General features: G+C 35.0%; 1 protein-coding gene across 6 annotated transcripts in view; it reads right to left on the minus strand.

Annotated features, from left to right (window-relative positions):
- Nucleotides 1–677: 677 nt before the first annotated feature.
- The window catches only part of ARHGAP29 (Rho GTPase activating protein 29), a 53,389-nt gene continuing 28,823 nt past the window's right edge, over nucleotides 678–25,243 (minus strand). For 2 of the 6 annotated variants that reach the window (XM_039339764.1, XM_039339765.1), the window contains exons 4-24: nucleotides 20,141–20,237; nucleotides 19,474–19,546; nucleotides 18,643–18,703; nucleotides 17,655–17,792; nucleotides 17,352–17,416; nucleotides 16,815–16,925; nucleotides 16,624–16,704; nucleotides 15,898–16,083; nucleotides 15,580–15,717; nucleotides 13,842–14,032; nucleotides 11,903–12,093; nucleotides 10,894–11,022; nucleotides 10,691–10,792; nucleotides 9,128–9,291; nucleotides 8,372–8,560; nucleotides 8,143–8,280; nucleotides 6,163–6,395; nucleotides 5,085–5,388; nucleotides 4,890–4,983; nucleotides 3,677–3,787; nucleotides 678–2,350 (exon numbers count right to left, since the gene is read on the minus strand). In XM_039339764.1, coding sequence (XP_039195698.1) covers nucleotides 1,461–2,350; nucleotides 3,677–3,787; nucleotides 4,890–4,983; nucleotides 5,085–5,388; nucleotides 6,163–6,395; nucleotides 8,143–8,280; nucleotides 8,372–8,560; nucleotides 9,128–9,291; nucleotides 10,691–10,792; nucleotides 10,894–11,022; nucleotides 11,903–12,093; nucleotides 13,842–14,032; nucleotides 15,580–15,717; nucleotides 15,898–16,083; nucleotides 16,624–16,704; nucleotides 16,815–16,925; nucleotides 17,352–17,416; nucleotides 17,655–17,792; nucleotides 18,643–18,703; nucleotides 19,474–19,546; nucleotides 20,141–20,237 — 3,686 coding nt within the window. In that variant the 3' untranslated portion in view covers nucleotides 678–1,460. The remainder of the gene's footprint in view (nucleotides 2,351–3,676; nucleotides 3,788–4,889; nucleotides 4,984–5,084; nucleotides 5,389–6,162; nucleotides 6,396–8,142; nucleotides 8,281–8,371; nucleotides 8,561–9,127; nucleotides 9,292–10,690; nucleotides 10,793–10,893; nucleotides 11,023–11,902; nucleotides 12,094–13,841; nucleotides 14,033–15,579; nucleotides 15,718–15,897; nucleotides 16,084–16,623; nucleotides 16,705–16,814; nucleotides 16,926–17,351; nucleotides 17,417–17,654; nucleotides 17,793–18,642; nucleotides 18,704–19,473; nucleotides 19,547–20,140; nucleotides 20,238–25,243) is intronic. The other 4 variants (XM_039339766.1, XM_039339768.1, XM_039339767.1 and 1 more) reach the window with 4 other exon arrangements.

A 25,243-nucleotide genomic window follows, 5' to 3' on the forward strand; every position in this document is an offset into this window, starting at 1 on the left:
CCTTCATATATTCATTTTACAGTTTGATCTTCATTCTTTCCTTCTATATAACCAAATGTCAATGTACTTATTTTGTAATGGTCACTCAGTTTTACGTTCATTCAACCCCGTTCATTCTTAAACCCCTGCCTTGTTTTACTACACCCAAATTCTTAAGGATCTTGTTCCCATGGCATTCAACTTAGTGTGTTTCTCCTGACTTTCACTTCCCTGTAACAAACTGGGCAGAAGCACTCTCTGATCTATAGTGATTGCTTCTTTTTATAAACATTCATTTCTTGCAGCAGACCCCATACTATCTACTGCCTTTCTACCATCACTTGCAGGTTTTAAAATTTCCACATTTACCCATCTTCGGTCAAACATTTTAGAAGGTACACATACAGTTGCTCTAGTTTTTTTTAGCCATTTATATATGATCATTGATATATAACTATTGACCATTGATTCCATTTTCCCTTCCAGATACAACTCTATTGGTGCTTCATATATTAATGTTCAGATTCATATTCCTTGCTGCATTAGATGTATATTTAATATTTGCATTATTTAGGTTGCCATGCAAAAATGCAGCATTACCTACATGAAAGAGTTTATGTCTGCATCTAAAACACATCAAATGTTAGCACACATCTTCCTTAGACGTTGATCTATTAATGCATAAACAACCAAGAGGATATTGCATAACTTTGTCGAAATACTTTATTTCAGTCACTGGCCAGCATTACATATGGTAACATAAAACACAGGAATAAAAGATAAATGAAACAAAATGGAGTAAAAGAACACAACCGGCATAGGTGAAACTTTGTCAATTCATTGTGAACACTGAGACTCTTAATCTACTTCAGAAAAGAACATCATACAAGAAACAGATAAACCGGAAAGTGACACTTATTATTCCGGCTCGCTGAATACTTTCTCAGCCAAGTTGACTATTAGTGTCAAATTATGCTTTCATATCCAGTACTACTGTCTGTGACTTGTTACAGTGAACTGGAGAGCATTTATTTGTCCAGAGTAGAGAAAAAACTAAATACAGACACTTAGAGCAATGCTTCAAGCTTTGGTTTATTCTTAAATTAAGTATCTATATTTCATACTCTGCAGTCTTAATAAACCATTTATACTTGGATATGGACTCTTTTCACTGTTGCACTCTAACATAAGTAGGCTTCCATGAGAAAAAAAAATACAATTGAACAAATGAAGTAGATTATAAGGGTTTTTTTGAGTGCACTTCATATTAGCTGCTTTTACATTTGGAATGCATTTAAATACTCTTGAGAAAAATGAAATAATAATAATAATAAAAAATTAACTTCAATATTCTTCACAGCTTTTTTTCATTGCATGTTTTAAAATGTCTGTACAGATATTTATAAAAAATAATTTCAATATGGCACAAAGGTGAAATCCTCAAAGAAAAAAAAAAAACAGTTCCAGAAATTTTGAGTGCCCTATACAAAATGAGCTTCCCTATGTTCCAGTTCTTGCATCCGCTTTGGCCTTAATCTCTGATAAGCGGGTTTCAAGTCTGCAGGGGACAGGGTTTCAGAACTAGGTTTTTGTTGCTTTCCATGTTGGCTAGAGGAATCCAAAGAGCCATGATCAAGGCCAGGATTCACATCCAGTTCTGGCACCTCCTCTTGGATTATTGCTGTACAGGGTTTGGATGCAGAACTCTCATCATTTGGTTTGGCCTTATTGTTGGATGGTGGTCTATAAAATGTTCCTGCTGGTGGTTGTAAGCTTCTTGGCATTCTCAAAGTAGCAACGGGACTAGAGGCTGTGGAATGAGTTTCTCCTGCAGTCTTTGCAGCCCTGATTAGTCCTATATATGGCTTACCAGGAAGTATGGCATTCATCGAATTGTTAACAAGGTTGCTAGATGCATTTAAGGCACATATATTTACAGTCTCTTGTGTTAGGTTTTCCTGGCATATATTGGTCATAATCTTTGCTGTCTTTGATGTTATATCATATTGTTTATATTGCTTGTCCCAAGTCTTCTTCTGAGTTGGAGGGTCATAACAAGAGAGTCTACAGCCAGCATTAAGAGAGGGAAGTGATTGTGTCTCAGAAATCTCTTCAATAACAGGACTTTTCCCAAACTTGTCTGGACTCAGGCTTGCATTTTGGGAGTTTCGTTCGTTTAAAATACAAGAAGGAAGCATTGATCCTAAAGGTAAACTCACAGGACGAAGAAATGGCTTTGCCTTTTGTGGGCGCAACTGAACTTTGGTTATTTGACGATTAGGTTTTATTAACTGATTGCTTTTAACACCATCCTCAGTTTCAAGGTCATGTTTCCCATTGCCTTGATCTGAAACTGGAGTTGCTTTATTGTCTAGGAAGGAAAGAAATGTTTCGAGTGTCATCAAAAAGTATTAATATTGAATATTAACTAGGAAAGATATACATTTCAGAGAATCACATTTCTTACTTATGTCTCTTCTTACACTTTGTTGTTTTATAACAATTATGCCTGAAAGACAGATCAGCCAACTCCAGAATCCCATTCTATTTCTTGTATTTATTAAGATTCATCTTCCTCAACATAATTTAAGAAGGAAGGAACTCTCCCACAACTGTTTTGCAAGAAACTATCCACAATGGAATTTCATCCCGCCCAGTTTGTTTTTGTTAGTAGAATGAACACAAACATTTTATATTTATTTTTTAACTTAAGCTTCTCCAATTTTGCATTCTCCAGATGGAATCACTTGTTGGGAATTTCAAGTGGTTGAATTCCTAACATATCTGGACAGACAGCTCATTAATTGAAAGCCAGGCTAAATAATTGCAGAATTAACATGGTAAAACAATTCAGATGAAAGATTGTTACAACTAGGCCCTACATAAAGAAGTTTTCATTGTTCAGATTTATTGCTATATTGGATAGGAATGGCCTACAATAATCTACAATATTAGAGAACTACAATATTTAAATACTTTTGCCTATTTCATCATTATGAAAAATTGAATATGATAATTAAAGTGGCAAAAAAAATCAGATTGTCTTTTAGGAAAGACAAGTAAAAGATAGTGTTTACAGACTTAGGGAACTCTCAGAGTCTGCCAGATACCACGTTTAAGCACTATCTAGCAGCCTGTAAGCCTGCATATATTGTGCTGTCTGCACAGCCGATCCCTTTTCTGCTTGAGGAACAAGACCAGTGAATAGTACTGCCCTTACAGATTTAATCTGGGGCAGATACAGAAAGTGATTAGTGGATTTGCGGGAGAGACATGGGTGAAAAAAGAGGAAGTTTTCACAATGCTTTTATTTGATGCAGCCTTTCCTCCACACTTATGACCGTCAAGTGAGCTTTGAAGGAAGACTTAAATCCATGTTTAAAAATAGTCCAGATAAAAAGTGAGAAGAGACGCATAAGGTGAAATGAAAAAAATAGGCAGCAAATAGAATAACTCATCAACTACTGTAATGCTGCAAGCAAATCTTAGCACTGCCATTGAGCGCCCAAGGAGTACACTACTGATTTTATAATCACTAATGCCTGGAAAATGTATGTATGTATGTATGTATGTATGTATGTATGTATGTATGTATATATCCCACCTTTTGACATTTTTTCATCAATACCCAGCACAATTGCTTTGGCTTTTAAACTTAGAATAACTCTATAAAAGTTCCACAGTTAATAAAACTAACCTGATTCTTTTATACGTACAAGGTCATTTTCCAAAACCGAGACAGGAGGAGATTCTGAGAGAGAATTTTGCTTGCCAAGACTGAGTTTTGTTTCAAGATCGCAGGTAGATTCTAAGAAGGAAAACAACAATGCAATCATTTACTGTATATTTGCACACAAAAATCTAATATAATGTGGAAGTCAACCATGGAGATTGTTAGAATCTGGATGGTAGAAAACACATTCATCAAGCTGAACCACCGCAAGATTGAACTACAGATGTACACTGGGGTACCCCCTCTGTTGTCTCTAGGAGTTGTTGCAGGAAGGAAGAGGTCCACAAATTGGGTTCCTCCTGGACTTGTAGTTACAGCTGGATCAGCAGGTAGACTATGGCCAGGGATGCCTTTGCCCAGCTTTGGCTGGTGTGCCAGTGGTGGCCTTACTTCAGGTGAAATGACCTGATTACAGTGAGTCATACCCTCATCACCACTCATCTAGACTAACCCTAACCTTAACTACATGGGGCTACCCTCTGGAATGGCCTTCCGTATTACAAGTGGTTCCAACATAATTTATCTTCCAGAAGGGCTGAAGATGGAGCTTTTCCAGATGGTCTTTTGGTATTGATTCCAGGTAACCAATTTAGTCTAGTGGTTAAGGACTAGACTAGAAACCAGGAGATTGTGAGTTCTAATCCCACCTTAAGCATCAAAAGTCACCTGGGTGCCTCTGAGCCAATCTCTCTCTCTCAGCCCAACCAACCTCATAGGGTTGTTGTTGTGGAGAAAATAGAAGGGGAAAGAGTGTTAGATATGTTTACCATCCTGAGTTATTAAAAATAATAATAAAGAAGGAATAAAAGTAAATTTAAAAATAAATATTGTTTTCAAGGCTTCTATGCAGCATTTTTATTGTTACGCTGTCTTTGTTAGCCATTGAGAAGCTATTTATGATTGTAGTGGGATATAAATTTGATAAATAAATAAGATTAGTTCAAGCCTAAAATATTTTAATACTGTTCTTTCAATTTCACAGGGGGCATCTATATTTATCCCCACTAATTAAGAGACAGTTCTGGCTCACTGGTGTATCCATAGGTAAAATGAAGACCCAGATTGTTGGGGTCAATATGTTGACTTTGTAAACCGCTTAGAGAGGCCTATAAAGAATTATGAAGCAGTATATAAGTGTAAGTGCTATTGCTATCTATTCTAACATACAAACACTTACCTTTCACTACAGAATCAGACTGGGAGGGGGAACTTTTGCTACCATCTGGTTCTTCAAGAGATACGCTTCTTTTAGAATTGTTCCTCTGGACATTCTATCAACAATAACAAGGTTTTAAATAAGAGTAGAATTTTTTTCCTAAATGAAATAATACAAGTAGAATATTATAGATATTGTTCCTCAACAGAAACTCACTTGCTTCATAGCCACAAAGAATCCTCCTTTCCTTTGTTGAGATGCTTCTTTATCTTCTACTGATAAAATACTTTTAGTACAAAAAGAATTTTCATCAGATTCAGACACAGCTGATGAATGTTCGTCAAAGATCTTCTCATAGTGAGTGATGAGAAGTTCTACCATCCGGGCTTGATATGGATAATCCACAAGTGAAGATAACGAAAGTGTGGCATCTGTCTGACGTGGTCTGATCAAAGTTGGACCAAATATAATGCCAAGATTGCTGGCAGACATTTTATTTTCATGAGACTGTTCACTAACTCTGTATAAAAGAACAGAAAATGCACAAAAGTTTTGAGTGTACCAACAAATATTTGTACAGATAAATATACTTTTAATTGCCAACTAACATTAATCAAAACTTAATGTCTCGATCAGCAGCTCCCAACTTTTTCTATACCCCGCACCCCAAAAACACTTCTGATATATTCTCACACACGAAAGTTCAAAATAAGGGCAACAAATTATGCATATACACTATAATTTTGAAAATCCAAGTTTTGCAAGCACCTGGTCTAGATAGAGGGACCATCTATCTCCAATTGTTTCTGGCTTCCCAATATGTTCCAGGAGAGAAGTATGCCTTCTCTGCCACCACCATTCCCTGTCTTTTGGTAGAGCAACCCCCCATCCATCCCCCCCCCCAAAACAGATAGTGCCTTCTGTCCTGGAGTTCTGAAAAGACCTCAACACCTAGCTTTGCTCTCAAGTCTGGGATTAATTTGTTGTTGTGACTGCCTGTTTTTATGATGATTGTTTTCATCCAAGCTTTGTTGGTTATGTTTTTTTAAAATGTTTTATTGTTTTGAGCCACCCTGAGCCTTACAGGTTACCAGTGGGTAGTTATAACAATTTTAAACAATAAACAAAAAATATCTGTATTAAACTTTATAATTCATGTTAATATAGTAAATATAACAAGTCACTAAATACATAGAAAAGAATATTATTTTTCATTACTACATGTATTTCTAGAAAAATATACAGAAAAATATATAGAAAAATCTAGGTGCCGGTTGACTTGAAATGCTCTTACCTGCAGAGATGAGCTAAAAGAAACTGCAGAGTGTTATAGTTCGCTGTAGGTAGTAATTTCAGTAGATCTTTGATTTTAAGTATGATCCTGTTTAATTCAATGCAAACTGACTGCCGTTTTTTTGATTTTGGACTCATCTGCTTTGTATCAAGTTCCTCATTAATATTCTGACTTTCTTTTGCAAGTCCAATGAATTCATTATAAAGTCGAAACAAAATCAAAGGTTCAGGGAGCTGAGGGAAAGAACATCAGAAATTCATCTGAAAGTTTGTGTCCTTCTTTTTTCATTTGTCCAATCCTTTTCTGGAAAGTTTCTGAATTTTTTTTCTGCATAATTAGCATACTGCAAGAAATTCACGTAGTACTATTGATGAATTCCACTTGTTATAACTTAGATTTTAACAACACTTCTATGGGTATTTTTAAGTTTTGGTTTGTTTAAACGACCAATTTTGTTTTATTTATTTGTAAAAAGTTTCTAAAAATAAAAACCCGATAGATGAGATAGTTATTAATCTGCTTTATGACAGAACAAGAGAACAATTACAATATCTTGAATAGAGGGACTAGATATTTGTGACTGGATTCATATATTACATTAAAGCACATGACTTAAACTGTGATTTGACAAACAATAATCTCTGTTTCCCAGAAGAAAACCAAGTACTATACAGGTGAACTCAGCTACCATGTGTGTCAATCTGAGTAAGAGGAAAGGGCAAGTGAGAGCCTGTTTTTCAAGAGCTAAAAAGACTGTTAATTTAAGGAAGGAGTACGGTGTATGAAATACAAACACCAATGAATTCCCCATTCAGACTCACAGCCTGTGTTGGTATGATACATTTGAACCTATCAGCTGTTTACTAGGGTAAACATGTGCCACAGTGCACAATCACAACTGTTTAATCAAAGCAAATACTTAATACTTCCCAGTTTGCAGGAAAAAGAGCCTTTGCAACTGTTATATTCAATACTGATGCTAGTATGCAATCAGACACTACTGCAAGCTGTATTATTTCAAAATGGATTTTTATAGTATTTAGTATTATGATTCTCACATTTATAGAGTTGCTGTATTACTAAAAATGGCAATTCTTTTTTAAGAATACGCTGTCAGTATTAGCCTAGGCCAGTGATGGCAAACCTTTTATAAACCCAGTGCCCAACTGCAACCCAAAACCCACTTATGTATCGTCGGGTGCTGGGTGGGCGTGGCCCATTGGGTGGGTGTGGCCCATTGGGTGGGCATGGCTGCAGTGGTAACGGCAGACTGGGTGGGACTAAAAAGTTCAATCAATCAATTCCAACTTTGCGAGATCTTTTTTTTCCCCATGAGAAGTTGAAATTGATTGATTGATTGAACCTTTTTTTTTTTTTTTTGCACATGGCGGTGGAGGCTTAAAGTCAAAAGGTTTTATAAAACCCAGCTGAAGGCCTAGGACTGGGGCAAGGGCACGTGTGCCCACAGACAGAGCTCTGGGTGCCACCTGTGGCACGCGTGCTATAGGTTCGCCACCACAGGCCTAGGCCCCAGGTTAGGTTTCGCTTTTTTGAGCATTTATTTAATGTGTGATTAGAGTATTTTTTTTTTGTACATCACAAGTCAAGTGGATACATTTTGATGTGTTTGGGTTTTTGTTATTGTTCAAAAATTTGTTCCCTTTCATTTTTTTTAATTTTTCCCCATTTTTTTCCAGCTAATTTCTCCTATCCACTTACACCATGTTAATCATACTTAAAATAGTTAATTTTAATTAACCTAACAAAAAGCAACAATGAAAAAACAGTAGCAAACTCATTTTAAGGACGATAATTTGATTGTTTTCTATCCTTCTAATACAAGCAAGAGAACCAAAGGGCAAATCTCCCTGTAATCACCTCAATACTGGAATTTTCACAAAACTCTACACAAGAAACATCCACCTTAATAAATCTCCCAATATACAAATGAGAGTAAAGAAGACAATCATGTTTATTTACCTGGCGAAGAAATAATTTAAGGACATTACTTATATCATGCGCATAGAGTTCAGATAATTCTACCAAATCTTTCCCATTTTCAAATGCTTGACAAAGTTTTTCAACTCTGGATTTCGCTCCATTCACACGGTATATCCCCTTAAATATGAAACAAACATAAATATAATTGTAAAAACAAAATTTTAATGGTTTTGAATAAAAGCATTTGAAAAGCAGTATGAATCTTTACCTTGACATTTAAGGCTCTGCTTTCAATTTCAGAGGCACACTTTTTTATGATGAAGGGGATACCATCTGGACTATTTTTAGAAACTTGAGTAAATTCTATCCCAAACAAATGAAGTTTTCCATGAAGCTTTTTATGCCCACACTGGATAGCTAAAGTCTCCAAACACTTTTTGTGACAGGAAAGGGAGCACTAAAAGAAGCAGCAAAGAAATGATATATATTAAAAAACAAGGGCAAGGGCATATAGCATCTACTGTTCAGCTCATCATCTAACTTCATGCTTATTTAAAGCCTCTTTAAACCAGTTCACGATGATTTGGTACTAGTCTAAAAGCTTTTAATAGTTAACAGCTGCTTGAGTGTTCTATGAGCAAAACGGCAGACTATAAATAGCAAAAATAAATGTATATGCCCTGTATATAGAGTACAAAGGCAGCCATTCCAGTATGCTGGATCCAATATAGCCTTTAAACATGAAGCATAATGAATACTTCTCCAGCAAACCTTACTGCCAAGTCTAATAAATCACTGGAGAAAGAGAGCCATTTATATTGTCTTGGCAAATATATTGCCAAGCTTGGTAGGATAAATTGACACCATCCTCTCTGTCACTTCAACCTCCCCATAGTAACTTCACATCCCCAGTGCACCTCAGTCATGGAAGCCAGAGGATTATGAAATTATATGATGTGAATGCAGTAAGTTGTATCACCCACAGGACATTATAAGGAAGCCAAAACGTGTTTGGATTTCCAACCTCTTCACATTCTGCTCCATGGAATACCACCAGACTATCACATTCCCTGCATCTGGATGGAGACCTCAGTTTCCGAAGTTTGTGTGTTTGTGCTGCCTTAGATAGGAGAGTGTTTCGAAAAGGTCCAGGAGAACTGGCAATTTCAGCTGCCAGGTCATTTAAACCTTAGAATAAAAAGGACTATTGTTAGTTTTTCAGGGTGCAAGGAATGTACACCAATATATTCAGTTATTTATCCTATGAAATGGTATCGTAATAATAATGCATATATGTTCACTGAAGTAAATCTACCTATATTTTTGCTTTTGCAGACATATGTAAATTATCTGTTCAAAAAGATGATATAACATTTAACTTTTAGGAAAAAGCAATTGTGCAGTAATTTAAATTGCAAAACAATTATGACACACGTTTAGGCAGAGACCATATTATTAGAGGTATCAACTGTCAACCAAGTTGCAAGATGTATTTTATATATCTCATGGACTCGAGTCCATGAAAATGTATGCTGCAAGGTTAACCTTTTTAAGGTTAACCACAAGACCATTATTATCTTGCTTGAAGAGATTAATACTATTATACCTCTGGAAACTGTTCAAAGACTGTATAATAGGATCGTTAAGAACCCTTGCTTTGCCTTTGTCAACTGATCTTTAACAGGCTTAATTATTCTTGCCTCCTTACAATTTTTACAATTTTTAAATTATAAAACTCTTTAACATTTTATTTTTTTATATACTGATTTATATTTCAACGTTTTATGGTACACCACCAGAGTCTCTCTTTGAAGGAGTTTGATGATTTAGAAAAGTGAACTAAAATTAAATAAATAAATCATGAAGTATCAGAAACTAAAATGCTCATTGCACAGAGGAAAACAAGCATGTCAGGAAAACAGCAGCCCACAAGCCTTTCCTCTCTATGGAGTGATGTACTACCACCATTTAATCATACTGTAGTATTGTAATGAACAACAGAAATGACCGAGCAGAAACCATGTTGCCAGAGTTACACAAACATGATTAAGCCTGGGAAATGAAGAAAAAAAGAGAAATAAACTCAATCTGACTCTTAACTCTTAGGGTATGAGTTCCTAATCCTAAGCAATTCTGTGGAAGATTGTTGTCCTATCATTTTATCATGTGATGGGGGGAATTGCTCACCATTTCATATTTCTACTTTTGAAAAAATTAAGTCATACATTTCTGTATATTCACTGAATCATTATTTATTGGTTTTGAAATATCCACTAGCATATCACCCGAGCCAAAACAAACCCCAAACAATAACTCCCTGCTTATTTAATTCCAGCTTCTATCGAACATATGTCTAGCAGATGTATTGTCCTTTTAAGTAGAACAGCTAAAGCTTCATTTTTGCAGAATTCTTGTAACTTAACTGAAATGTGCTCTTTCAGCTCAATAAATGTATTTGTTGGCTCAGAAGAAATAAACATGTCCATTATCTACCCTTCCGTTTCTAACAAAGTTTAAGAATCAAAGAAAATTGGGACTGCAAAGTGTACTTAGAGCAAATGATGAACTCAGTTTAGGATTATATTACCACAGTCAGAAGGTGAAGGTGGCTCTCTCTCATCAAGATCATCTGCAGATGACATGGTCCCAGTGGATGGTGTACGAGGAAGCCTTCTTTTAAAGTCACCTACTAAACAGCCAAAAAATGGACAATTTAAGCCACGCTGTTGCATTTCTTTTGTTTCATTAAATCTCACCAATAATACAAGCATTGAAGAGTAGCATCTGTACCGGGGCTAGCAGATGGAGAATCCACGGATCGTGATTCACTGCTTCCTCCTGCACTTTCAGAATCGCTGCACATTCCCCCACTTTGATTACCAACTGACCAGGATCTGAAAGGCGGTGGGCCTCGCACAGCTTTAAAGGAGAAGGAGAAATAGGTTTAATGACTTCTGGTTCTTCAGATATAAAACAAATTTTACCCTGCTTCTCACAGCCCATATATAATTTTTAAAAATCAAAACTAGAGGCACCCTTCACTATACAGTAAGAACTATACATACTCTCTATGTCTGTACACACCACTGTTTTGGTTGTGCATGCTCTGCAAGTGGCACTTTTGGTGTATTCACCCAATGGGATAGCCTGAACCATAACTATGGCAGAACAAAGTAGTCCAAGAAGCATTTGAATGCAAAAACCAGAGCACTAAATCAGAAATTTAGCTGTATAAATTTTGCTCACAGGAAAGTTGACATTAATTGACATCAAGTACAACATCTACATTCAGGTAGACCCCAATTACATACCTGCTACAAACCCATAAAAGGCCTTGAAAACATGAGCTACGAATTCTTGAATAACTAATCATTAGAAGAATAGTGCCTCTACATTATAGAGACACACTTATCCTCAATAAACAAATTGAAATGGATTAATTACATATCTAATATTTATTATGTTAAAAATATATGTTATTAGTTTTCACATATTTCAACATTTTTCTCTATTTACCGTTTGACCTTTGTTTCATTTCTTTGGAGAGGAATTATACTGTTCAATTTCCATTTGTATTTCGCTCTGATTTGCTGACATTAATATTAATTGAAAAGTTTAAAATTCTTGCTTCCCAAATTAAATTATGAGTCTTAATTAGGTTTCTTTTCCATTGATGTATTGATTAATGTAAAGATATTTTGTGGAAGGCAATAAAAACACAATATACGATAAAAAAATAATACATTAGAATACTGGTGGTGGCCAGATCATAATGATATGTTAAATTTGTTTACTTAACTACATAAATGATCATCTGAAGTATTACCAGAGACATCTGTACTGCTCGAAGATCTTTTGTCTCCAATCTTTTGAGAGCAAAGAAAGGCTGGGCTTGTAATATCATCTAGTAACTGAATAGGATAATCTCCTGAGCACTGAGATATGCTTCCTTGGGGTGCATGAACATTGTCTGGCTGTTTACCGAAAACTCTGTGAAAGGAAACAAACTATTATTTGGAATTGCACTGTTTTCCCAATTTATCCCAATAAATCAACATTTTACACTCGTCTTCAAGATTTTAAATACTTGAGTACAGAGCCATAACCATAAATACTGAAATTTTCTTGATGACTTTCAACAACCTGGCAAGCAGATTATAAAACTAACCTAGCAACAAATTCTGCTTAATTCCTCAGCATCAAGAGCTTCACACTGATCCTAAGATAGTCTCTGGCATCTCAGCTAAATTTATTTAAACAACTTCCAACTTGTAGTGAGGGATGCTATAAGAACTCATCGTAATGGCTGGCAGGCACTCTTTCAGCCTGGCATTCTCCAATGGGTTCTAGGCAGTGGTGGGATTCAAATATGTGAACAACTGGTTCTCTGTGTGGATGCCACTTCTGGAAGTCCAATCTGGGCCTGGGCAACAAAACAATTAGCTATCGGTTCTGCCAAACTGGTGCGAACTGGCTGAATCCCACCACTGGTTCTAGGCAACTTTAAACAATCCTGCTGGGCAGCTATTCACAGAGGACTACACACCCATTTACTGAGGTGTATTAAATGCAGGCCTGCCCCAAACTTGCACTCCCAGGGGAGCATTCCACTATGCTCTCTGCCTTTTAATTTCCTCCCCAAAATCAAACCACTACTATGACTTCACTTCCCCAACTCTTTTGTTAATTAATTAAAATTTATTAAATAAATTTAAATGTATTTAATTAACCTAACATATCTTGATGACATACACTAAGCTTCCTTTGGGTTGCTGAGCCATATGCAAAGATCAGAATAAAGTAAACAGAAGAACAATCCTCCAAGCTTTAGTGGACTCTAGATAAAAAATGCTTATCAATAAAAATGTGAGGCAGATGGGTGGTTTCAAAATCAGATAGACAGGCAGAGAGACAGATGAATAAAAGATTTATAATAAAAATGTGGTGTAAGCCAACAGTAAGAAGTGCCCCTGTTTATAACGTTGGTTTTTCTCCAAAATCCTATGATCCTATGTATAGTGGACATCAGACAATTCATTCCACCCGTTTTATGTTTCTCTGCCACTTGAAGTTCAATATTCTATGACTAAAATGAGCATACTAAATCTTCCATCATTACTTTTGTTTTTAAAGTGATTATGGTTTTGAAATGTTTGGCAGACACTGGCTTTGTATTTAACGCTGACAAGAATTATGAACTTACCCCCCTCCCCCCATCTGAGAAAAAAGTAGTAATTGTCTGAGCAACTTTGGTCATGCACAAGTAGGGAATGACGACTCCTCTAACAGCAAAAAAATAAAGACAAACATGATTTAAAATAACTACAATAAAGAAACGGAACTGTAAAGAATGCTGCGAATGACCAAGAAATCCAAATATTCCAAGGCATTTATATAAATCATTTATATAACGACCATTTCCCTACAACATTATGGAATCAATAAGTAAGACTTATTCTTCAATGATAGTAATTAAATATGGGAAAGAAGTCTCAGGTATACTGGTAAATCTTGACTATTACAGCTGACCAAATGCACAATTTTGCTAAATTCAAATCATCAACTTGCATAAGAATGCTTCTCACCTGCTTTTAAGCCCTATTTCAATTTGCTTTCCCATCATTCAATAGTAATCCAACAATTCAAGCTTTTATTTCTTTATCTACAGTTTATTTCTTTATCTGAACTTTTGGTTCATATTTACAGCCAAAGACGGAAGAATATATCTAATGTCTCACCCTCCAACCTGGGAATTCTGAGTTTCAAAGCAAACAGGCTCAGTCGGAACATCGTATTTTGGCAAATTCTTCACATATTCAGAGAACTTTTTTCCTGGATCATACAGCTTGGCACTCTCACAGAGGGACTGACAGTTGACCGGTAGGGAGACAACTTGGGCATGCTGCATCTGGAACAGGTTAACTGTTGCCTATGTGGAAGACAAAAGTTTTTCAAGGTTTCACAGTACTTTTTAGAAACAGCAAAATACAAAGAAACTACAAAATGTTAAGATACTGTACGTGTATTTTAATTAAAATAAAATCCAAACTCTAGAAATAGCTCTAAGCTTACATTCTGTTTACAATTAACCTATTAAAAAACAAAGCAGCTTTAAACCAAAGTTTAAACTGCAGCTGCATTTTTCACACTTTTATTATTTTTTTTTTTCTATTTAGAAAATTTATATAACCACGTATTCACTCCGCAGGGACTCTAGGTGGCTTACAAACAATAAAAACACAATATAGAAATAAAAAAAAACCCGCCCATCCACTTGTTGACCTTCAAATTCTCAATGTTGTTTTAAAGGAAAGATAAACATGAGACCCTTTGCTTAGTACCAGTGTATACAAAAAAACAACAAAAAAGCAAGCATTGGCACTCTCATCAACTATTATGGTAGAAGCTACACTGTTACACAAAGAAGTAAATATGGCAAAGATAATCTGATATAATCTTACAGGAAATGAGGCTCTGGAACTGGGAGCTTTTTTCATTTGCAGAATGTTCTCTATAGAAGGAGCATAAAAATATAGCTCACCAACACCCATTTTGCAGCATTCAGAGCCCCCATAGATTTAGTGGGGCTCTCAACTTACCATGAAAAGCATGGTATGGCTTTTGAGCTAATGAAGTTGTACAACTTCTCTTCAATCAGGTTTTTCAAGTCTGAGTTTAACTCAGGTGTGTCCAATCTTTGGGCTGTACTAAGTGAAAAGGAATTGTCTTGGGCTACATATAAAATATATAAATAACAAACTTCCTTTATTGTTTATATTTTTATTACGATCTTGTGGGGTCACATTACTAGCTGTCAGGGCTGCATGTGGGCCATTGGCTGCGGGTTGGACGTGCCTGGTTTAACTGAATTAACTGTGAATTTAACTGTTTTATGAGTGTGTGCTTTTTTGTCATTTGTTATCTGGAGTTCAACAAACAGAACAACCCTCAGAAATCATAGCTTCTTACCACTTTCCTCTCTCATATATTCCCCATTCAAATACTAGGAGGAGATATGAAGTTTACACTTTAAAATTTTAGCTGTGGTGGAGCAGTGGTTAGAATGAAGTATTGTAATGTAATGAAGTATTGTAGGCTAACTCTGCCCACTGGTAGGAGTTCAATTCTGATCGGCTCAAGGTTGACTCAGCCTTCCATCCTTCCGAGGTTGATATAATGAGGACCCAGATTGTTGGGGGCAATAGGCTGACTCTGTAACCATTTGGGGAGGGCTGTAAAACACCGTGAAGCGGTATATAAGTCTAAATGCTATTGCTATTGCTATTTTAACAAAATGCCATTTTTTGTACCAGGAAAACTATTTGAGATAACACAATAATTGTCTCATACTAATGGGTTTCATGATAATTAAAATAATAAGGAAAGTGTGAAATCATTTTCACATTGTGACAAAGTTTCTAATGTTGCCATTTTAAAATCCACTAAAGGTTTTCAGATTAAATCGTATATTCTTACAGCTTTTAGTGTGAGATCACACTGGTAAATTTGTTCCCGCAGCTGTGTTAAAATGTCACTTTTGAAATTTTCTAGATCATTTCTCTTTTCTTCAACTTCAACCAAGCTGGCTTTGAAATGTTCATTGGCTTCTTCAGCCTATAACAAATGAAGGATAAAGAAATAAGAACTGAGAGGAAAAAAAATCCAGTTAACTCTAATCCCCTTCCATAAATAACCCATAATAAAAAGGCCATGTGATTCAAATAATAGGTAAAAACCAATGTCAGCCCATTTGTCAAATATTTGTAAGAGACATATTTAAAGAAGATACTTTACTTTTTGGAGAGCTTCCTCTTCCAGTTTACGTTTCTTTTCTAGTTTGCTGGTATCTTTTGTAATGCCCCCATTGAATGTCATATACTCCTCCTCAGCACGAACAGTGGTTGATCTCGCTCTCTCATACTCATCTTGCCGTTGAAGATACAATAATTTCGCTTTTCTGACACTGGATTCCAGTTCTTGCTGTTCATTGCCCAAAAAAATATCTTTTACATTAAGAAGTACACCTTGCACTAGAATACTAATATGTTAAATCAATATGATTTTGTAATTTCCAAACACATTTCTACTTATTAAAACATAATGATTATGATAAAAGAAAATATGATCCTTACACCATGAAGGGAAAAAGAGATGTGTAAGCAATTGCTTACAGGTAATCCTCGTCTTGCAACCATATCATACAATCACATCCAATTTTACAACCTTTATTGGTCCTTAAGCATTATCACTCTAATTATTAATCAAGACATCACTTGACCACGACTAGCAACGTTTCTTGCTGGCTTCCTCACTGATTATGCTTGTTGGAAGCCAGCTGGGAAGGTGATCATATGACCAACGGACACAACAGCTGTTGTAAATGTACAACCGTTGCCAAGTGCCCAAATCACAATCACATGTCCATGGGGACTCTGCACGAGACTTGTCTTTTTAACCCAATGTCACGATTTAAGCTCAGAAGGAAATTCAGAAATTCAAATAATAAACAAGGATACCCACCATTTTTTTCTGTTCTCGTTGCCAGAGTTCCTTGATCTCCTTTCTTTGTCTATCCAGTTCATTTTTTCTTCCAAGCAGTGGCTAAATAAGAAAAATGAACTGAGTAAAGAAGTACTAGTTATGTCTTAGTAGTTCATACAAGAGTGAACTATTCATATAGTAATACTTCTTACAGAAGAACTTTTATTTACCTGTAAAAATTTATTGGTTTGGAGAGCTAATGCTGTCTGCTGCCAAAGTAGACTATTCTCTATATCATTTTGAAATGCATTTATGAATATTGACTGGAATGGCATGTAGTCCTATAAGCAAAAACACATAATGTAATACTAGTATTTTTTTCAAACTAATGTTAAGATTTAGATTTCCAATTATAAAAATGAAAAGTTGTTTAAACAGCTTTAATGTCAAATTAAACTGTTACCTAACACTTGTTTAAAGTAATTTTAAAATGCTTAGGTTTTTTTTTAAAAAAAATAGTGCTTAAATGACTATTTAAATATCTGCACCTTTAAATATCTGTTTAAATATCTGGATATTACCATAACTGAATTATGGTATACTTTATTATAACAAATTATTCAAATTTTGAGACACAAGATAAGTTACAAACTACCAAATAATTAAGAACTTATAAAGTTAGCTTGTTTTTCAATTAATTTTGAATATCAAAATAGTACCATAATGATTTACATAATACATTTAATATTTTTTAACTGAATACATACCTGAGATACAATAATAGTCTTAGTGGTTTCTGCTATTTTTGCCAGGTTTTTAGCACACTCCATTTCTGTAGAAAGAAGTACAAGATATAGTTAAAAAAAAAAGACTTTTCTGTAATCTTAATTAGATACTATTTTATTACAATATTCCAGACACAGGAATAAATAACTGTTCCATTCATTTTAACAAATAGTTATTAATTTAGAAGTCAGAAATACTGGCAATGGGTAGCAAAATTCTGACAATATAAAATTTACATGCTGCCTGATTCTCAATGACTTCAGGTGCCAGAAAAAAGTACTCACCCAAATTAACCTTTTTCTCTACCCATACAACAACATCCTTTGCATACTTTGACCATGCTTTAGCATAGGATAGAGCAGATTTGATTCCATTATCATTTCTTAGGAGAGCACTATCAATCTCTTCAGCATTAAGGTGCCCTGAAAATAAAGCATCAAATACAAAACAGCACATTTTAGACATTAGCTGTGAACAGTAAATCAGCTGTAATCTTTTTAATGCTAGTTGACACCAAATGGATCTGACGGAGCTTTTAGAACACATTAAAAGTTCATAGAATTTTATCTTAGCAAAAATTAGGGAATCTTTGTAATGGCCTAACAGGAGAAAAATAATATGAGCAGCTTAGATTCATTCTAATAGTAACAAACATTTTTAAGATTGGGATGAGAAATATAATAATAATCAGTCCACTGCAAAAGGCAGCTTTACTTGGAACAACTTACATCTTATGATGATAGCTTTAACACCATCAAACAACATCTGCCTATCCTAGGTCTTTGGGAAGGACTCAATAGGTGGATAAAAATGCCAAATCTGGTCTAAACTTAGTGCAATCAACCCTAATAGTATGTTCAACTATGGATGATTTATGATTGTTAAAACATTTTAAAACAAGGAACAATACAAAAAATGCAAAACAGCACAAGAAAAAAGAGCAACATGATGAAAAGAAATCCGGGGAGGGGGAGGGGGAGGGAGAGAAGAAAGGTAGAAAGAGGCATCAGTCATCATCTCCAAAGGCCTGTGTGAAGAGCCAGATTTTTAAAGTCCTTCAAAATACCAGTAGGCTCACAACCATTTGAATTTGGAAGGGAATTTCATTCATAATTATATCAGTATTTTAGAACACCAATGATTTTCGTCTAAATTTTTATATTAGTATTCTTATTTATGTAGAAGATCTGTTTATAACATTTTTACTGCCTCTATTACGATTTACCTACAAAAAATGGGGTACACAGTCATCATATATTTAAAAATGCTCACCTGTTGATTGAACACCTTCATTCAATGATATTCCAGAATCCACACAAAGATTTTCAAAAGACTGGCATACAAAAAAATATAACTTATTAATATCAGTTAAAAAAATTGAACACATTATATGCTACTTGATGAACATTGATGGAAGTGAGCATTCATCTTTCTATAAAGATTTTTATCCATCACAAAGTTGATGTGACAACTCATTTCAATTTCTTACTAGAAATCCAATACCTTAACTACTGTAGTTGAATACAATATCTCAAAAAAGAACAAAAGAACTCTCATTTATATTTATATTCTAGAGCAGTGGTTCTCAACCTGTGGGTCGGGACCCCATTTGGGGTCGAACGACCATTTCATAGGGGTCGCCAAACAACACAGTCCGCCATTTTTTCCCCCTTTCCCTTAGCTGTGCTACTCCCTTTTATTCTATTGGCTTTCGAAAGCCAATAGAATAGACTCTCTTGAATAGAGTCTAATTCTATTGGCTTTCAAAAGCCAATAGGAATTGTCCAGGCTCTCTCTCCCCTGCTGAGCCCGCCAAAAGTCCCATTCTGCAAACAGTGCTGCACCAGTTGAGTAGTCCTCGGCTTACGACCAGTTGAGTAGTCCTCGACTTACGACCGGTTGGGGGTTGCGGCATTAAAAAGGTTGAGAACCACTGTTCTAGAGCTAACTAGTTAATTGTATAAATTAACTGCCATAGTTTCTACAAAAAGTTAGGTTCCTCTGCAGTTTTTAAGTTTTAGATTGTTCTTGCTCAGTAGCAAGGAAATCTATTTTATCAATCACTGCACAAGGCTAAAACTTTCAAGAACATTTTCAACATACTTGACTTTGCCGAGATACGTGAAGACCCAGTCCTGACCCACTGTCCACATCTCCCATAAGGAAGTCTGAAACTCTGTCACAGAAGTCAGAATAAAAATTAAATTATGCTTTGGCGTACCATACAGGCACAAATGTCTAACAAATATTCAGACCAAATATCATATGGCAAATATCAATCAGCATCTATTTTAAGATAGCTGCAGTATAAAAGGTAGCCTTTTAAAAATATATAATGTTTAACTGCTGAAAACTGCTACGCCTTATGAAATTGGTGAACATCAGGTAGCTTCAAAATTTGGGTAGAAGCCTAGATACAGTCTGCTCTGTTCTCATTTGTTAGAAAGCAGGACACATAAGGCACTGCTAGAGAAAACAGAGGGAACTCCAGGGTTGCTTCAGAAATCAGAAATGTTAATGGAGAACAGCTGCAAGAAAAGACTGGAAACACTGAAGCAAAGACCTTCAAAGTATAAGAGTATAAAAATTTACTTTCTTTTCAATTGCAAGAAAAGCTTGCTATACTAGGAGACATAAGAAAGAAGTAGCACTAGAAAAGGAAAATTACAAACTAAATGAACAACAAGATTGAAGAAACAGATCTTATTAGTGCTTCAGATACATAGAGTCTAAAGTCTAAAAAACACAATTATATCTTTTTAAAACTTACATGTTGCCAAAAGTGAATGCCAGTAAGTCAATAGAAGAGAATATTTCACTTAATACTTCTCGCTTGTTTTCTTCATTAACTTCCTTAAAGTTCACAGCTAAAAGAGAAAACAAAGAGGCTCTATAAATTAGCAGACTGAAGTTTCACAGTTAAATAATGCTCTCATATCAGGCCATAGAGTAAGTACTATGTTGTATTTAAACTAAAGAAATAGGGCTAGGCAGAATTTTATTCAGTTTATGCTAGATAATCTTTTTAAAAAAAGTAAAATAACCTATAACCATATGAAAGACTAAGCCATCCAAACATATCAAAATGATTAGAGCCAAATTAATACAAAAATTTGTGACCAATTTTTCAGCATATTTAAATTTTGAACGTGTGTGTGTGTGTGTGTGTGTTGGGGTATGTGTGAATCTGGTGCTGAAGATTAATTTTTGTGCTATTTTCTTGATGAAATAATAAACTCCTACAGATAGAATTTCGCCTCGAAGTTAGAAGTGAAAAAGAATATAATTTTTGTAATCCAGCTGAAAGAAAAGTTTAAATCCTCAATCAAAGAAGGCAAGTCCTGAGTTGATTTTTTAAAGCCAAGAGAGTCATCCACAGATCTGTAATTTCATGTAGTTTGGTATAATATACAAATATATACAGATGGTAATTGAATGAATTAACTACTGGACTACTGCAACGCGCTCTACATGGGGCTACCCTTGAAAAGTATTCGGAGACTACAGTTGGTCCAGAATGCAGCCACGCGAGTGATAGTGGGTGCTCCTCGATACACCCACGTTACACCTATCCTCCATGAGCTGCACTGGTTGCCTATTGGTCTCCGGGTCCAATTCAAGGTGTTGGTCATTACCTTTAAAGCCCTATATGGCTCAGGGCCAGGCTATTTGCGAGACCACCTACTACCTCATAGTTCCCTACGTCCAGTTAGATCCCACAGGCTGGGCCTCCTTCAGGCCCCGTCGGCCAAGCAGTGCCATTTGGCGGGGCCGTGGAGGGCTTCTCTGTGATGGCGTCCACGCTTTGGAACCAGCTCCCCCCGGAGATTAGGACCGCTCCCACCCTGTTGGTCTTCCGTAAGCTACTTAAGACCTGGCTTTTCCGGCAGGCCTGGGGTTTATAAAACCTGACCCCTGGATGACTGTCTTTGTACTGTTTGTTTGTTATGTTTTATGTGTTTTTTATTGTTAGCCGCCCAGAGTCCTTCGGGAGTGGGGCGGCTTATAAATTTTAAAAATAAATAAATGAAATAAATGAATACATCAAAACATAGGCACATGGGAAAATATTAATATATATTTATTTTTGACAAGGAAGGAAGTTCAGCACTTCCCTATTCCCCAAACCTCAGAAAACTATCTTACATAATGCTACATGCATGTGGAATTTGGTATGTCTGAGAAGGAAAGGCTAACAACTTCCCTGACAAAAATCTTGCTCATGGCAGTGATTATTCACTGGCACCTATAGAAGCATTTTTGCTAAGTTTAATTAATGTTTCCCTGTGTAATGTGATCATTCAGAGTGATACAGAAAGAAAAACAATAGTTTTTTAGTGACTCCTTGAAAAATCATTTTGCCATCTTTATTGGTACTCAAGATTCTGGAAACTAGACTTAGGTCCCTGGCAAAAAGAGTAAAAACTGGTCCCAGGGCTATCATTGCTCTTTATTGGCTGAATTAGTTTGTAATATAACCTAAAATTTTTGTTTCTTCGATAAGCAGAAAACAGTTTTTCCTGACTATAACTACATTTTAACCTAAACAGTGGCATATGTTATCTTGGATTGTAGAAAAGCTGAACCTGCAAAAGATAAGCAAAATGAAGAATAGAAAATTTTAAATCCTCTTCAGTCAGAGCAGCAGGAAGTTAACTGCAGCAGTCTTAGCATTAGGTCATGCCATTTTTCTTTCCTGAAAAGCTTTGCAGAATATATTCAGAAATTTAGAAAACCAAGAGGCTATACCAGCTCCAGTCTCTGAAAGATTGCCTCTTTCAATAATTTTCCTTCACAAAAGTACCTTCTCCATTACTCAATCTTCGTATCTCACAGGTATTTAGAAATAGCTTCCATTTAATCTTTTTAAAATCTTTTACACAATACATTATTTTATTAAGAAACCAATGAAACCCTATTCACTTTTTAAAAAAACAAATTACAAAAATGTAAATGAGTTTAATTAGAACTCAGCTACATTTAGAAATTAAGAATATCGTGTGATCTTATTGACAAGTATCTAAACAAAAGCAATAAATTGAGTAACCAGATATTCCATCAGACTTCCTTTGTGACAAGGAAAGTTTCTAGTAGGCTGATAGAAATTAACTATCTAATAATATATATAATAATAAACTACTCAATACAGACTTCATTGCTCATGATGTAAATTAAATGTAAAGCTAGGAGTTTCATCATATACACTCTGCTCTGAAAACTCTCTTCACAAATGATTAAAATATTTAAAACCAATTCTACATTCTATATTCTAAAATTTAACCATGCATTTATAGTCCTACTAAATAGGTTTTGTAAGATAAATTACATATATAATTCCTTTCCAGAATAAAATACTAGAAATGCAAAGCTTGATACTATTATGTAGTTTAAAAGTTCAGTTAGGTCATCCTGTATGGCATAAAAGAGACAGTACTGTTAATTTGAGGAAAAGAATTTAATGGCACACAGTAACACTGTAAATTAAGCATGCAAGACACAAACGTATATTTCAATATGTATATTGAAAATATTACTGGAAATTAAAAGAGGAAATAAGGAGGAAAACAATAAAGATAGCAGCAGGAAAAAATGTACAATTTGAACTGTTTTGAACAATGTTCCCCCCAAGGAAATGCTATCAACCATACCAAACAAAATCTTTTCCTGTTTTAGAAGCATGTCTTTGTTTCTTGTTATGCCCAAATAGTAATGATTTGGAAAATAAGTACTTAGTGATTTAAATATAAATTAATTTCTCCTACCTTATTTCCAAACACTTCTACTCAAAGAACAGTAAAGCCTTCTTTCAACCATTACATACTGATATTACTTATCATCAGCTTTAAACAGTCTTTCCCCAGGACATCCTGGCTGTACACAATAGCGCTGACAACAATTAGTAATACTGTTTCCATGTCTGGAAATGGCAGCTTCTATACAGCTACTCTTTCAAGTCAGCGTGCAACATAATAGAGATGGGAAAAATTAATGTAAACATTTGGTTCCAAAAGCAGTATTATTAAAAACTGAAACCATCATCCCTGGATTTATAATAACATAAATTAGTAGTCTAATAAAATATAATTGTAATTTGAATGATACATATATATTTATTTAAAATTTAATATTTTGAAGACTTCTTTTTACTAGTTGCTAACAATTACATCTTATTTCTCTTATTTTACAACTTTTAGAGGTGCACATTTTGCAATTCTAGGTAGTATTACATTTTCCCCTCCTGTCTCCCCCAATAATTCCATACGACAGAATGTGTTTGGGGAAAAAAGCAGGTATAGATGGAGAATAATAAAAAGGAATACAGGAATATGTTTTTTTAAAACCTCAAACCTCATATTATTCCTTGAAGGCTCTTTGCCTTCAAGTTAAGGCACTGGAATTTAATTTTGTGATTTTTAAGCCTTAAATTTTATGCCAGAATGCTGAAATGTTTACTTTCTTCTAATATGTGAAGTAAATGTTCTCAGGAACTAAACTTTCGTTCCTGACCATTAAATAATTCTTCCAGGATATGCTCCATTCTACATAGTAATAACATGCACTTAGAAATCCAATCTGAAACACTTCCATGTGATCTACTGGTATTTATTTTTCCTTCACCTATTTTATACATGCAAATGTTAATGATGGCAGGGAGTGCAAAATAATGAAAATATGATGGGATAAATTAAATGCTCAATGTACTAATTTTATCACAAATTGTGATAATGGTATAAGATCATAAGATTGATTGAATATAATTAATAATAATTAATATAATAACATTATAAATAAACCCAATGCAATTACTCAGTCACTGGAAATGCAGTGGCATATATATTTTGTACTAATAAATAAATAAAATGAAAAAGATTGTTGTCTACAACAAATGCCCCTCTGTGAACATATTGATTCTCTGCTGTCACAGAGAAATATATGAAAGCAATGAAGTCTACATTGAGCAGTTTATTATAATATATATTAGACAGGTAATAAACAGAAAGCTTGCCTCCAAAAGACTGGAGTTTAGTTTAGTAAGGTGAGTCAAGACTTTGTTGAGAGGAAAATCTGTATACTAAAGTTTTGAGCAAATAAAAACAGTAAAGCATTTGATATAGATGGCTCTTGATTAACAACCACTCATGCAACAACTGTTCAAACTTTTGACAGCACTGAACAAATGGTACTTAAGGAGAAATCCATAAAGTTCCAGCTGTTGCAGTACCCTTGGATCACAATTTGTGATCTTCTCTGCTGGCTTCCCACAAGCAAAGTCAATGGGAAAGCCAGAAGGAAGTCACGGTCATGTAAGATTCTTGCTTAATGATTCGTTCAACAATGTAACTGGGGACTCTTGGAACTGCCATCACTAAGCAGCACAGTTACATGATATTATTACTTAGTAATGAAATTCTGGTTCCAATTGCCATAGTTAAGTGAGGAATGCATTGTACTGAATTACAAAGATAAGAGTTTAGTAGCTTGTACATGTAGCAATGGAAAATGTCCACTGCCTGCTTAAACTATGGAACCCTACTTCTTTTTTTTGTTTGTTTGTATTGTTGCAATTGTAATTTTAAATTCTAATTTAATTCTTCAAATCAATAATATTTAAGTTACTAATATATCAATTGAGTCAAATACAGTTAGACATACTTCAAGTTAATATAATACTGATTACAAATTGTAGCAAAAAACATAGTTTAGTCGTTCTGTTAAAGACTTAGCTGCAGAATTATTCCAGTGGCATAATGATTACATACAGCAGCGGTTCCCAACCTTTTCTACACCCCGCACCTCTAGAACGCTTCTGATATATTCTCGCACCCCTTACAAAAGTTCGAAAGAACGGCAACAAATTATGCATATACACTAT

The sequence above is a fragment of the Crotalus tigris genome, unplaced genomic scaffold (assembly GCF_016545835.1).
Source record: "Crotalus tigris isolate CLP2741 ecotype Arizona unplaced genomic scaffold, ASM1654583v1 scf7180000017739.2905288, whole genome shotgun sequence".
NCBI classification, from domain to species: domain Eukaryota; kingdom Metazoa; phylum Chordata; class Lepidosauria; order Squamata; family Viperidae; genus Crotalus; species Crotalus tigris.